This window comes from Xiphias gladius, chromosome 1 (genome assembly GCF_016859285.1).
Source record: "Xiphias gladius isolate SHS-SW01 ecotype Sanya breed wild chromosome 1, ASM1685928v1, whole genome shotgun sequence".
Classification (NCBI taxonomy): Eukaryota; Metazoa; Chordata; class Actinopteri; order Istiophoriformes; family Xiphiidae; genus Xiphias; species Xiphias gladius.
In genome coordinates, this window is record NC_053400.1 from 31,039,109 (window position 1) to 31,052,357 (window position 13,249).

Below are 13,249 nucleotides of genomic sequence, written 5' to 3' on the forward strand. Positions count from 1 at the left end.
TTGGTCCACGCCCTTCCATCCTTCCACCTCCCACCTCTCATTTTGTGCTGCTGATAAAAGGTTTCCTGTAAGCGGCTACACATCCTCGCAGAAATTACGCAGTAATCAAATCATGTAAACCAGAGTTTACCGCAAACCATGCAAAGGCTTTAATCAAACAATTACGTTAATTTGGTTATTTTACTGTATAATGTGGTTATAGTGTGCCACCGCGCATGTAAAGATGATGCACGATTCACAGCTGTCCTAAACCGAGGAGCCAGACGTTTGTTTTCCAGCACAGTTTTCCACGGCAGCTGAAATGACAAGTGCAGCCTCACGCCTTTTTTCTGCAAGAGACACACGGGTTTAGAAAAATCCAACAGGCCTGGAACATTTCAACATGGTAAAAAAAAAAAAAAAAAAACAACTAAATGAAGTCCTATACTTCAACACATCTGCCTGCCAGCGCAGCAATAAAGTTTATAGAGTTTATGTTAAAATAATTCTTCGTGTTGCATTGATGGAATACAACGGAGCAGATTTTCTCAAGTGCTGTACTCAGGCTAAGAGCAAATCTGAGGTGATGCACTTGAGTCTTTTCCTTTCATGCATCTTTCTACCTCTACTCCATTCGACATTTCAGTGAGAAATATTGTATTTTTTTTACTCAGCTGAAATTATTTGACGGCTTTAATTACCAGTTACTTTAAACATTAAGATTTTTGCAAACAAAACATATGAAGTGTTTTCAAACATGAGGCTTTGTTACAAATTAAAGTACCCACCAGTATATACAGGTATAGTTGAAAAGATGAATCGGCAGCTAGTTTAATAATCATTTTAGACATTTTTCAGGCTAAAATTCCAAACATTTTCACGCTTCCAACTTTTCAAATGCGAAGATTTTCGGCTTTTCTTTTGAATTCGATTCAATAATTTCAATTTATCTTTAATAATTTTGAGGGGTTTTTTTTAACTCTTGGTTGGAGGAAACAAGGATCGTGTCAGTGTCATTTTGGGCTCTGGGTAATTGCGATGGACATTTCTTTGCCATTTCCGGAGTCTATCTTTTTTCAACAATCGATCGATTATTCAAAAAAAAAATAATAATCAGCAGACTAATCCAGAGTGAAAATCATCATTAGTTGCAGTCCCATAAAAAACAGTTAAAAATAAGCTCCACCTCAGCCAACTACAACTGTAAAATGCAGTTTACACATTAATGCATGAGTAATAATTATCCAATGATATAATAGTATAATGGTCACAGGGGGCCATTTTTCTGCACTTGACTTTTGCTACTTTAATTACATTTTCCTGATTATACTTACAAGCGTTTTCTCAAGTAACACTTTCAATGCAGGACTTTTACTTGTAACTGAGGTTTTTTTGGGGTTTTTTTTGCAGTGTGGTTTTAGTACTTTTACTTAAAGGATAGGCTCACGGTTTAAATTTGTCTGAAAACAATATCCAGGTCCCCATGTGAACACGGTAATCGCATGTCTCCCAAAGCTACAACCTTTTCAGTTTTCGCCAGGGGCGGTTTCAGAGTCGGGTTGCAGAGGAAAGGTTGCGGCAAACGGCTGCAAGTTTTGGAAGACACCCATTTGATTTGACTGCTCTGGAAGGGCGGAGCCTCTTATTAGACTCAGGTAAACCCCTGGAGGGACTGGACCTGGGATGTAGGACGACGCGCGTCTGATGAGGGCCCCCCCCCCTACACGGAGGGGGTGCGGGGCCGGTGTTGGGCTGACGTGAGCGACAGGCGTGCACTGGGCGGGCCGATCGCTTGGTGTCCACCCACACAACCGAGTAAACTTTTCTCCACCGTAAAGTAAAGTTGACCAAGACAGGGGCTGCTGCTAACTAGCGAGGGGGGGGAGATAAATAGGAGAAGAAAAAAAAGAGAGATTCTAAGACCCGTTCACATTTTGTACTGTTTCACGTTACTTTCGTCGCTTCCCAAGCGAAATCCGCTTCTGGAAGCCGGGATCCACAACACATTCACCGCGGAGATGGGAAGATTCCTCTGAGCGAGGCTTGTTTCGTGGATCTGGGTAAGTCTTCACGTGATTTGAATTTCATCTAGCCTTTAAGAAGAAGAGGAAGAAGAAAATCTAAGTATTTCGTTTAACCAAAGCTGTGGTTTCGGCGTCGCTGCGCTACCGCCTCCCCATTGTGAACCGATTCACCAGCAGGCCGTGTAACCGAAGCTAAAGATGTTATCGTTTCTTTGAAGCTTTAAAACAAAGCCCTTCGATGTGTTCTGGGTTGTCCGGTTTTTTCCGTGTTTCGCTCAGTGTGAGTTAACGTTAGCCGCCGGCTACGCGACAGCAAACATTAGCCGTTAGCCGCTGTTAAACCCAGTCCCCCCCTTAGACACACAGCGGTGTTTTCCGTGTAACGTTAGCGATGATTCAGGCTTTTCCAGAAAACGTACCAAAGTCTAAAGCGAATCGCCGCTGTTACCGCACAGGCGTTCCGCGCCAAGGATTTCAAAAACAGTTTACCTACGCGGGACAACCATCATTTCCTGTTTGCTGCTTCGCGCCGCACCGCGCCGCGCTCCCATTGGCTACGTCTCACAAAAGGGGCGGCGCCGCCGCGTCCGTTGGGCCCGAGTGATTCGATGGAACGCACGTCAGTTACCGCCAATACCGAGCTGGTCTTTTGATTGGATTTAAAGAAAAAAAAATTTTTTTTCCTCTTCAATATTACCGTCCGGCGGAAGCGGGGTAATCTGGTGTGATCGTCTGCATTGTGTGTGTGTGTGTGTGTGTGTGTGTGTGTGTGTGTGTGTGTGTGTGTGTGTGTGTGTGTGTGTGTGTGTGTGTGTGTGTGTGTGTAACAAATGTGTTGCGCTCAAAAAGCGGTAAAATCACATGACGCTGATTGATAACGGAGACGAACTAGAATAACGTAGAGAAAATTCAGCCGAGCGTGTTTAAAGTTTGCTAGGTGGGACAAATGTTAGCTAGCGTAAGTGTAAGTTAGTGAGTAATCGTTCGAGCCCCCCCACTGGTACCAGCTTCTCAAATGTGAACGTTTGCTAGGTTCCCGTTTTTCCATGATAGTAAACCCGAACAGTGCGTCCGACAAATCGAGGCAATTTGTGTTAACTTGGGCTCCAGAGACCAACGATGGGCGACATTTTTACACACTGAACAATCGATCGATTATCGAAGAAAATAAATTGTCAGACTAATTTATATAATGAAACTAATTGTTGGTTCCGGCCTTACAGTTTTTCCTATGCTGGAGTAATACGACCTTGCCCGAGGTTTTATGTGCGTTAGTTACTTGACACAGGGGGGAGAAGAAAAAAAAACCCAAGAAAACTAGAAACAGAGTCTCTCTTCCAGGCCAGGGCCATAAAATGGAGGATATTCTAGTTCAGTGCTGCAAATTTCAAACAGATTTGCGATTAATCAAACTGTAGACAGAAATAGAAGAGTTACTCTTGGGCCAGATGGTAAACCAGCTTTCCTTTGACCCAGTGTGTGAGGAGAATACTTTAAGGTTTATTAAAGATTTTAAGAATCCATCCCTAAGCTGAATCCGTCACAATATTAATGCCCCAGCTGGCGTCAGCTAATATACCCCTTAATTACATTTTTATGCTCAGGTGGAAAATGTCGAATACAGCGCTTGAATCTCAAAACCTGACCCAGAAATCTCGTTAAAAAGTTAGTAAGTAAAGAGGAATCTAAATGTTTCTCAGATACTATTTGTTTACTTGTTGTTTTTATTTAAATGAGAAATACCTCAGATAAACAGTAGGAACGAATGTGCTTGTACCCTAATCATTCATTTCTTGTCTTCTCCTTCTGCTGACTAGGATGATGGCTTTGTAGCAACCCAGATTCCAGTAAATACCCCAAAGAAATTATTTGGCACGTGTGAAGTGTCACTGGAGAACCAAATAGCCATGGGTCCCCTTACTACACCTAAAAAAGGAAGGGAAGTATGTTCTGTTGATCCCTGGACGCCAACCTCCAACCTTAAAATGCTAATCAGTGCTGCTAGTCCTGACATCAGGAACCGAGAGAAGGAGCTGTGCATGGACAATGACGGGAGGGAAGGTCTTGACCCTACACAGGTATCCAAAACAAAAACAAAAAAATCCCAGCACCAGCACATGATAGCAACTTTCTGACAAGTCAAAATGCTCAAAAGAATAATTTTCTTACCTGCTGGTCTGTTATCTTTCCACAGGACACCGAAAATGGAGAAGAGTCGGAGAAGATGATCAGCAGAAAAGAAAAGAGTCTGGGTTTGCTGTGTCACAAGTTCCTCGCCCGCTACCCAGATTACCCAAACCCGGCCCTCAACAACGACATCTGCCTGGACGATGTGGCCACTGAGCTCAGTATGTCTTCTTCATCGCTCCTTGTTGTCTCGTTAACTGAAGACAATTATTCAGAATCCATCCATTAAGATCACAGTCAATGTCAGATGTTAGGGCAGCGGCCAACTGTTGCTTTATTACTCTTTAATCTGTAAACTGTGTTTCTGTTTCATTGTTCAGTTTATATAATGCCCATTAGCGGACACCAGAGACCATCACAATGTCTTCAAATATCTAATTATTCTGACCAACGATGATTTAAAAAATGTATTCATAATGGTATGAAATAGAGGGTCAAGGAAATACTCACATTTTAGAAACTGTTTACCAGAAAATCTTTGGTATATTTTTTTTTACTTAATAAATAATCAAATATTTACAAATAACTGTGCCTGTAGACGATATGGCAAAAATGGCAAATTGGTAACAAAATGTTTTAACGTAAGTTTGGTTTAATTGTAATCATAATCAGGATAATGATACTGTAATAATTGCATGACAGTTAGAACAATCCAGATAACATAGTGTATATCAATTAATATACATGATATATACATCGCTAGTTTCAGTTTGTGATGTAAAACATACCAAAGGCCTCTCCGCCCGTGCTCAGATATCAGTCTCTATTAATGATTGCGGTACTGGTTCATTCATTTAGTTGCCTCAGAATGTTTCATGCGTTTTCCTTGCGTCTGTACAGATGTGGAGCGTCGGCGCATCTACGACATCATGAACGTGCTGGAGAGCCTGCACATGGTGAGCCGCTCCGCAAAGAACCGCTACGCGTGGCACGGCCGGTCCAAACTGGCCCAGACCCTGGCCATTTTGAAGCGGGTGGGCGAGGAGCACCGGTACGGTCGGCAGATGCAGCAGATCCGGCAGCGTCTCCTGGACAAGGAGTTCGACTTTGACGGCGAAGAGAAGGAGAACGAGGAGGCGGGGGACTTGGAGGGTGGGGAGCAGGGACAGAAGGAGCTCTTCTTCGTGGAGCTTCCGGGAGTAGAGTTCAAAGCAGGTGAGAATCTGGAGAGTCTGCTGTAATATTTTAGGTCCCTGTCCTCTAACCATCCACATATCAGTCAGAACGTGGTTGATTGTGGTTGTTCATGGCTTTCCATGGGCAATAAATATCCTTGAAAAGATGTGGAAGGATGTTGAAAATGAATAAACTTGGCATTTCAAAGTGCTTTTCTTTTTTTTTCATTATATTATTAAAATGCAATTCCCCCCTCAAATTGACATACCTCATGTAATTATTTATACTACCAGTTTTCATTGTACACCCCCTCGTAGTCTGTGAAAGTCCGTGAAATTGATGTCCGTAGGAATAACAAAGTTTTCTCTTCAGAACAGTACCACACAAAAAAGTGCTCCATAAAATTAAATATTGATGAAAAAGGCACAGGAACGACCTATTTTATTTTCCGTTTGTCCCGTCCAGCCTCTGTTAACAGCCGGAAGGACAAATCTCTGCGGGTGATGAGCCAGAAGTTCGTCATGCTCTTTCTGGTGTCTAATCCTCGCGTGGTCAGCCTGGACGTGGCGGCGAAGATCCTGATCGGAGAGGACCAGGGTGCAGATCAAGACAAGAACAAGTTCAAGAGTGAGTATGTGGCCTGCCAGATGAAGTATGTTCTTCAGAATTAGGCAGGGTTAAAGTAAAACGGTGCCGGTGTATGATCTCTGGATCTCATCTTGGAGAAATGCCTACTGTAGGGCTATGTCTTTCAGTCGTAGGCGCATTCCACATGTCTTGTGTTTTTCATCTTCTGCTTGCGTAAATCATGACAAAGAAGATGAAGTGTCATGTACAGATGGTATAAAGTTTGTCAAAGCTGCTGTCTCAAGACCTCAATACACTTGTAAACCAAGTCTCCTCCTAATTTGTTATTGCAACTTTCTTCACTGTAAAGCTATTTAAACCCTTTAAAAGGGGCTGTACAAACTTATTACAAGTATAACATGATTAAAGTTACTATTACTACATGTACATGCGCTCCATGCTTCCCCTGCTGATTTAAGATTATGTAGGCAATGTGTGTGTGCATATTGAAAAAGCTGGGGTAATGGCATCTAATGCACTGAATAGAAATACTTCAACATTGTAGAACTGGACGCACGAGTCTTACATGCAGTTGCTGTGCCATGTGTTTTTTATTTTTTTGTCCCAGAATATGTTCTGCTTCCCTCTGTCATCAGTAGATAATGTTGCTGTTTGCTCGTGTGTTTGCAGCCAAAGTGCGCCGGCTCTATGATATAGCTAATGTGCTGCGGAGCCTGAAGCTCATTGAGAAAGTACACGTGACAGAGGAGAGGGGGAGGAAACCAGCCTTTGAGTGGGTCGGCCTCGCAGAATTCCCCCAAGTCAAAGGTATCGCCATTGGTTTTTTTTTTTTTCTTGGCCTCAGCAGTAAATTTATATGGTATTCTTGGCTTATGTACAGGCTGCTTTAAAAGCTGAAATATACAGTATTTCAGTTTCTCTTGAGCTATGATTGCCAGTGCTGTAAAATGTCAAATAATCATCTCCTGGTTTCACAGACTAAACATTAAACGTTTGTTTCAGACACGGAGAGCTCCACATCCGAATACCCATCCAGGAAGAAAAATGCACTGGAGTCACGTGCGTCTGTAGACAATTGTGCCAAAAACCTCTTTTCCTCACCCGGGGCTAAACGCAGTTTCACCCGGCACCCCTCCCTCATAAAGCTGGCAAAGAGCATTCAGGACGACCGACGCAAGATCAACTCGGCCCCCAGCAGTCCTGTCAAGAGTGTCTTCAGTGAGTATCCAAAATGTTTCTTCAGACGAGGTTACCACTGTGGTGTATGTTAATAAATGGTGGGATGACACTTGCATCCAATATTTTCCCCTTTTGTCTTCAGGTGATTCATCAAACGCTGACGTCCCAAACAAAATGGCCCAACTTGCTGCCATTTGTAAGATCGAACTGGACCATGAGTCTGTGTAAGTTTGGTTCCATTCAGACCCTTGTCCCGCCTAAACTGTTTGGGGTTCTTTAAATGAAATCTGGTGCCTTTTTTGCATTAGTGAAGTTGATACGGTTGATACGAATGAAGTCACTGGATCACGTGAAATGGACAAGTGACACTTGAAATAATTTGGAATCTAAACTTTAAAAACAAATTTATCAAATTGGTCTTCTCATTATGGCAACCATTTCCTGTCACCCTACATAATGTTAGGGGATCGCTGTTTATCTGTCTGACAAATGAGGTCCTGGTGCAGCTTCGTCAAAATCACTGTCACCGCCGGAAAAAGTAGTAGGTCATTCAGACGGGAACCGACGCGGTTTAAACACATGCCCGCAAACCCTGATTGAAGAGGAAGCTCTATTAAGGATGGAAATAAGTTAATGATCTCGATGTTCAAACATCATTTAACCCGATCTGCTAAGAGAATTAAAGCGTGAGATAAGTGAACCTTAACTTTATTTGGTTATTATGCAGTGTTATTCTGTGTATCCGTCTGGTTTAGCAGTGAAGTGTATGAAAACAACATCGCAGACTGGAGTCTCTGGTAACGGTGACAATCAAAAAATTGACTTGGCTGTCAGTCAGGAAAAACACCCGCCCCACCTTTTTATTTTTTTTGCAGTGACTATTATTACAACTCTTGGGTTGGGTGTAATACGACAGTGTTAACCCTAAAAACTGACTAAAAACAAGAGAAATGGATGATTTACTGCTTTGATGGAGAACCAGAGAAGGATACTACAGGTTCAGCTCCCCGCCTTAGATCTCTAGATTGTTAAATGAGTCCTGTTTCTGTTCCAGAACTGGAGCTAAAGATCCAAAGCCTGCCACTGTGAGCCTAGAGCCAGCCTCCTCTAATTCAATGGAACCTCCTCGAGCACCGCTACTAACTCCAACCCAGGAGCCTGGAGTCAACACTACTGTCCGCCTCACCCCCCACACCCCACTGGCAGCCCAGCCCGCCGGCGCCGTCGCTTACCTCCCTGCACAGTGTTCACCCCTGATCCCTGTCCTGTTACCTCAGCAGCAGGGGAGCGGGCCCTATGCCGTGTATCTGCACCCTTCTTCCCTCAGGCCGAACCCTCTGGCCAGGCCGCAGCCAACCAGCCTCGCCGTGCGCTCTATGACCTTCGAGGATAAGACCGGGCGGAGCCCGACGTGCCAGTCCGCGGGTAAGAGCCAGCCGGCCTCCAGGGCGTCGGACGTCAGCCCCTTGGCACTCAAACGGCTGTGTTCAGATTCAGCCTCAGAGAGCAGCCCCTCCAAAGCCAAGAGGACCGACCCCAACTTTAAGGTAAAAAAGAAAGTAAAGACACTATTTCATGGTGTATTTATAGCATTTTGATTGATTAAGGAAAGTTGTTCTTTAAATAAAAGTTTTGGTTTTATTCTGGCAGGAATATATCACTTCCATACCTTTACAGCCAAGTGAAAATTCAGTCAGATACCTAAAAATATTTTGGTCATTTAGAATTAAAGATGAAAAGTTTTCCTAGAACTACAACTTTGCACTGATGCTGAATAATCAAAATAATAGGAGAATAAGCACAAAGAAAATTTTCTACACCCACAGGTGCAGTAAACGGACGACGGCGCAATACAGCCTCAAGTTTTGCTGCGTTTAGCATTAAATGGCAAAATCCCTTACTTTGTTGCCTATAAAAACTAAATGTATGAAACCCACAGCAACAGGGCAACACAAAAGGCATTGTGGGAAGTGTACATTCATGTCTAAAAGTGCTTCACAACAAAGTGTGCAAACCAGAGAGGAAAACCGTATGCAGGCATGTAGCTGTTTCTCTCCCCAGGTATTTGGTTGCAAATATATTGAATTGGTTTGTGTAAATTCTGCTAAAGAGCACGTGGCTAGCCTTACGCAAATTCCTCTAAAACAAAAAAATTCAAAGGGCATCTGGCTTTTAATCAATAATATGGAAATTTAAAAAACTAAATCGCTTTAACGTTGTTCTGTTGTTATTTATTTCTGCCATACAGTATTTTTTCCATACTCTTTCAATTGGCCTCCCGTAGGACACCTCTCCAAAGCTGTGTGAGATCCTGCAGGCCCGTCTGAAGGCCCGCCGTGGCAATCAGCTCTCTAGCCGGCCCTCGCCTCGCGCCCTCCACCTCGACCCCGAGTTCGTCAACACCCCCGGTGGTGCTGTAGCCAATCAGACGCTGGAGCAGAGCTTGGAGACCTTCCTGGACAGAGAGGACAAGATGGCTAACTCCGACAGCGAGGCGGGATTAACGCCAGTCAGAGCTGTACCCCTCACACCGGGACTCCACACTGAGGTGAATGCACAAACATGGTGCTTTCTGGTAAAACACCAGGAAAGCTTTGATCGATCTTTTGTTTTTGGTTTTTTTGGGAGTAATGTGTGACTTTTTTTTCTCTCTCTCTGACCATCCAGACTTTTGTCCCGACCGGATACCTGATCCCAATCTCCCAGCAGTCCCTCATCAGCTACAAGGAAACTCAAGGGGGAGAAAGCATCAAGGCCTCAACTCCCACTTACAACATCTACCAAACACCAACTGCAGGTAAATACGGCATCAAACGTGATTAAAATATTGATTTGAGGTCTCAGGGTGCAACTAGATTTTGTGTTTTTGTTGAAACAATTGTGGAAATTCAGATTAGCACTGAAGTCAGTTTCTTAATTATTTTTGATTTAAATAAGGTAAAGTTAAGTTAAATTGATCACGTTTCAGCTGATCACTCAATTGATTTTGATCCTCACATACATTAACCTGGAACCAGAGAATGTTTGGTATTTTTGCTCGGTAAATGTCTTAAGCAATTAACTGATCTTCAAAATTGTTGTTGATTTGAATTTCTCGAGTTTAACTCATCTATGAATGGACTAATATTTTAAGCACGGACAATGATTTTTCCTTTTCCTTTTTTAGGGCTTTTGCTTTTGTTTTGTTAAATTAGGCTCAGTTTTATTGATTTATTTTTTTTTTCCTTTTTCTTTTCTATTAATTACTCTTGAAATAAAAAATTAACTTCCAAAAAGCTGTATATTAGAGTAAGGATCTGCACACATGAATAACTACATCAAGAGAAAAGGCTGGACTGTTTTTATTTTATCGTCAACAGGGTCCAGACCTGCCCCATCCCAGGAAATTACACCCACCAGCCTTCGCCTTCACAGACCCGCTGCTGCTGCTGCTGCTGCTGCTGCTGACTCCCCATGCGGCACCCAGCAGGCTCACCACCTCCACAGCCCCAGTCCTGCCATCCTCAACTTCACCCTGCAGAACCTGGGTCTGATCTCCGGCTCCAGCCCAGGAAATGGCTTTGCCGCCCCCCAGACTCCAGAGTGCGCCAACACCCTATCCAGCCCGCTGGCCGGCCCGCTGGCTCTGCAGCAGAGAGGCATGGTTTTCATCAAACCCGTGTCCCCTGTGCCTGTCCAGCAGTCTGTATCCGCGCAGCCGGTGGCCCTGATCAGTGTACAACAGGTACAAATAAACTCTGCTGTATTTAGACAGTAACTTCACTTCTTTTCTGACTCTTTGAATTGATTTTACAGGACAAAGGGCACACTGCTCCACCTGTGAAAACACTGGAATAATGGCATCTGTGGCTCAGGAGGAGCTTTGTCAAGTCCGAGGAAATTACTCAAGTAACGTCACTTGAGTGATAGTATTAGGGACTAAAATCTCAGCCTCTGTTGCATTGATTCTACCTGGTTTTGTTTTTCTTTTTGATGTCTCTCCCAAGTGCCCAAAATTTACGGAAGCGCGATATTAAAAACGCTGTAGTACTCCTGTACGTTAAACATCAACTTGATAATATCAACAAGTTGTCGGGTTGATTGATGTACTTGACAAAACGGTCACTCTGCAGATCAGACCGGGAGTTTCGAAAGCCCCTGGTAAAGTATCTGTAGGGCGATCGATGTTTTCCAACAGCCCTGCTGAGACGTTGTCGTCGTTGCTGCAATACAATCGGTAATTCTGCAATTTGAAACAATATAGGTGTTTCAGCCGGTATTTTTAAAGGCTCAGTTTGACTCGGTTTTAAGAGCTGAGGTTTCGAGTTATCTGTATCGGAAACTTCAGACCTCGTAGTTCCAGTGAAAACTGTTCGCAGAGGTTCGAAGATCATCCAGAGTAACAGGAACATGGCTGCTGGAAAGACCAGTTGCTTTTATTTATACATTTATTTATTTCATATAGAAAAAAACAGACCCCTGTGGAGTATCGGCAGTCTCACTAACTGATCCTTGTCTGTTGACCAGCCTCTGATGGCCACCCCCAAAGGGACAGGGCTCCCCCAGCACAGCTTCTTCCACACACCGGTCCCCCTCTCGCCTCTGGCCGCCGTGGTAACCACTGGTGGACCCCCAGCCGCCAAAACTGTTTACATCCCTCAGAGGAAGCTGGACGTCACCACTGAGGACTCCTGAAGGACGCCCTCGGATGTCTTGTGTTCATTGCGTCAGTATGTGCGTATGGCTGTTGCGTTTGCGGGGTGGGTGGGTGGGTGGTTGGTTGGGTGGTTTGTTTGCTCTGTTGTCTGTCTGGTTAGCGTTTTACAGTATTCATTACCTCTGAGCATTTCACAGCGGCCTCACCGCCGTCGCTCTTATCACAGCCAGCTCTAAGAATAGCTGCCATGCAGTGTTCGGCTGTGGCCCAGTGGACCCGTGGAAATTACATTTCAAACCATGTTCACCAGACACTCATAAACACTATAAACAGAAACCATTTTCCCAGGGATACGTTTTCATAACCTAATGGAGGAGTATTAGTTTTCTTGTTATTTTTTGTTTTTGTTTTGTTATTTTTAGTTATTTCTGCTAATGTGGGTGACGTGAATACCGACTTTTTTTCCTTCAAATTACCGAGAGTAGTAAAAGCCACATCAGTGCTGTAAAGAACAATGCACCCAGGTCAGATCAATGTTTTTAATTTAAAGACAAGTTTGATTGGAAACATTGTTGGTTGATAGGTTTTACTTAGCGAGACAAATTTAATATGATCACTTTTGCACATATGTACATGTTAAACCGTTACCCCTTTTTAAAAATGGAATTATTAAGAATATGTGAATATTTGTGATGCATTCTGAGACTAATCAGACATTTTACATTTGAAGTTTAATTTATATGGAAATTACCTTTTGTTTCTGGTGTCCTGCTAAATGTAAAATGCTAAATAAATTTTAATTTTTTGTTTTAATGTTTTGTTTTGTTTTGTTTTGTTTTTCTTTTGGTCTACGGTGACACACTGTATCTCCACAAGCATTGGATAATTCTGCATTGAGATTTAGTACAGCTATGTGGACAATTGTTATCTATAAATAACATAATTTGATGATAAAACATTTATAGTTTACAAAATGCTTGAAAATAGGGCCCATCCCGAGTTCCCACACACCAAGGTGATGCCTTCAACTTGCTTGGTGTCTGTGACCAACAGTCCAAAATGGAAAGATATTCAGTGTTCAATGATATAAAATTGAGAAAGCAGCAAATTCTCACAATCTGGAAGAACAGGAAATAGAAATACTGAGCATTTTTCCTCGACCGATGACTGAAAAGATTCAGTGATTATCAAAACTGTCGACTACTTTTCTGTGAATCAACTAACTGGCTAATCGTTTGTCACGGTCCCCAGAGGATGAATGCAAATGACTTTTCATCCAGTGTCACCGGCAGGGTCAGCGGTCAGTGGTTGTAGGTTCTCTAAAGGCACGTCCGGCACCGAACCTAGTCGGATAGTGTTCATCAAAGGAAGCATCCGGCACTCGGGTTCATGCCAGGATACCGGTCTTGAGTGGCCCTGACAGCATCAGTCGAATTTCAAGTGAATTAGCCTCCATCCTCGGGAGCCTGGTCATCGGTGAAATCCCCGAGTGGGTTTTATTAAGAGTTACATGCAGTAACCTTTACTTATAAATCACGTA

At 43.2% G+C, this 13,249-nt stretch overlaps 2 protein-coding genes across 6 annotated transcripts in view; one reads left to right on the top strand and one right to left on the bottom strand.

The window, feature by feature from the left end:
• Nucleotides 1-2,527, bottom strand: part of nav2a (neuron navigator 2a) — a 232,745-nt gene extending 230,218 nt beyond the window's left edge. For both annotated transcript variants that reach the window (XM_040124570.1, XM_040124551.1), the window contains exon 1: nt 2,423-2,527. The gene's annotated coding sequence lies outside the window, so the exon portion shown is untranslated. The remainder of the gene's footprint in view (nt 1-2,422) is intronic.
• e2f8 (E2F transcription factor 8) lies at nt 1,743-12,522 on the top strand. 4 transcript variants are annotated; one of them, XM_040124616.1, is made up of 14 exons: nt 3,483-3,501; nt 3,608-3,668; nt 3,821-4,081; nt 4,198-4,351; nt 5,031-5,345; nt 5,772-5,933; nt 6,564-6,701; nt 6,897-7,112; nt 7,216-7,297; nt 8,128-8,620; nt 9,358-9,621; nt 9,741-9,870; nt 10,433-10,797; nt 11,580-12,522. In XM_040124616.1, exons 3-14 carry the CDS (start codon nt 3,911-3,913, stop codon nt 11,745-11,747), a joined length of 2,658 nt encoding a protein of 885 aa, XP_039980550.1. In that variant the 5' UTR covers nt 3,483-3,501; nt 3,608-3,668; nt 3,821-3,910; the 3' UTR covers nt 11,748-12,522. The 4 variants fall into 4 exon arrangements, with proteins under 4 accessions (XP_039980535.1, XP_039980542.1, XP_039980526.1 ...); XM_040124601.1 differs by lacking the exons at nt 3,483-3,501; nt 3,608-3,668 and adding an exon at nt 1,743-2,039; XM_040124608.1 differs by having other exon boundaries at nt 2,847-3,672.
• The last annotated feature ends 727 nt before the right edge of the window (nt 12,523-13,249 follow it).

Excerpts from the sequence above, each read along its gene's own strand:
- e2f8 (XM_040124592.1), top strand. Across the intron at positions 4,082-4,197 it reads AAGGTCTTGACCCTACACAG|GACACCGAAAATGGAGAAGA; the intron begins GTATCCAAAACA and ends ATCTTTCCACAG. Across the intron at positions 5,934-6,563 it reads AGACAAGAACAAGTTCAAGA|CCAAAGTGCGCCGGCTCTAT; the intron begins GTGAGTATGTGG and ends GTGTGTTTGCAG.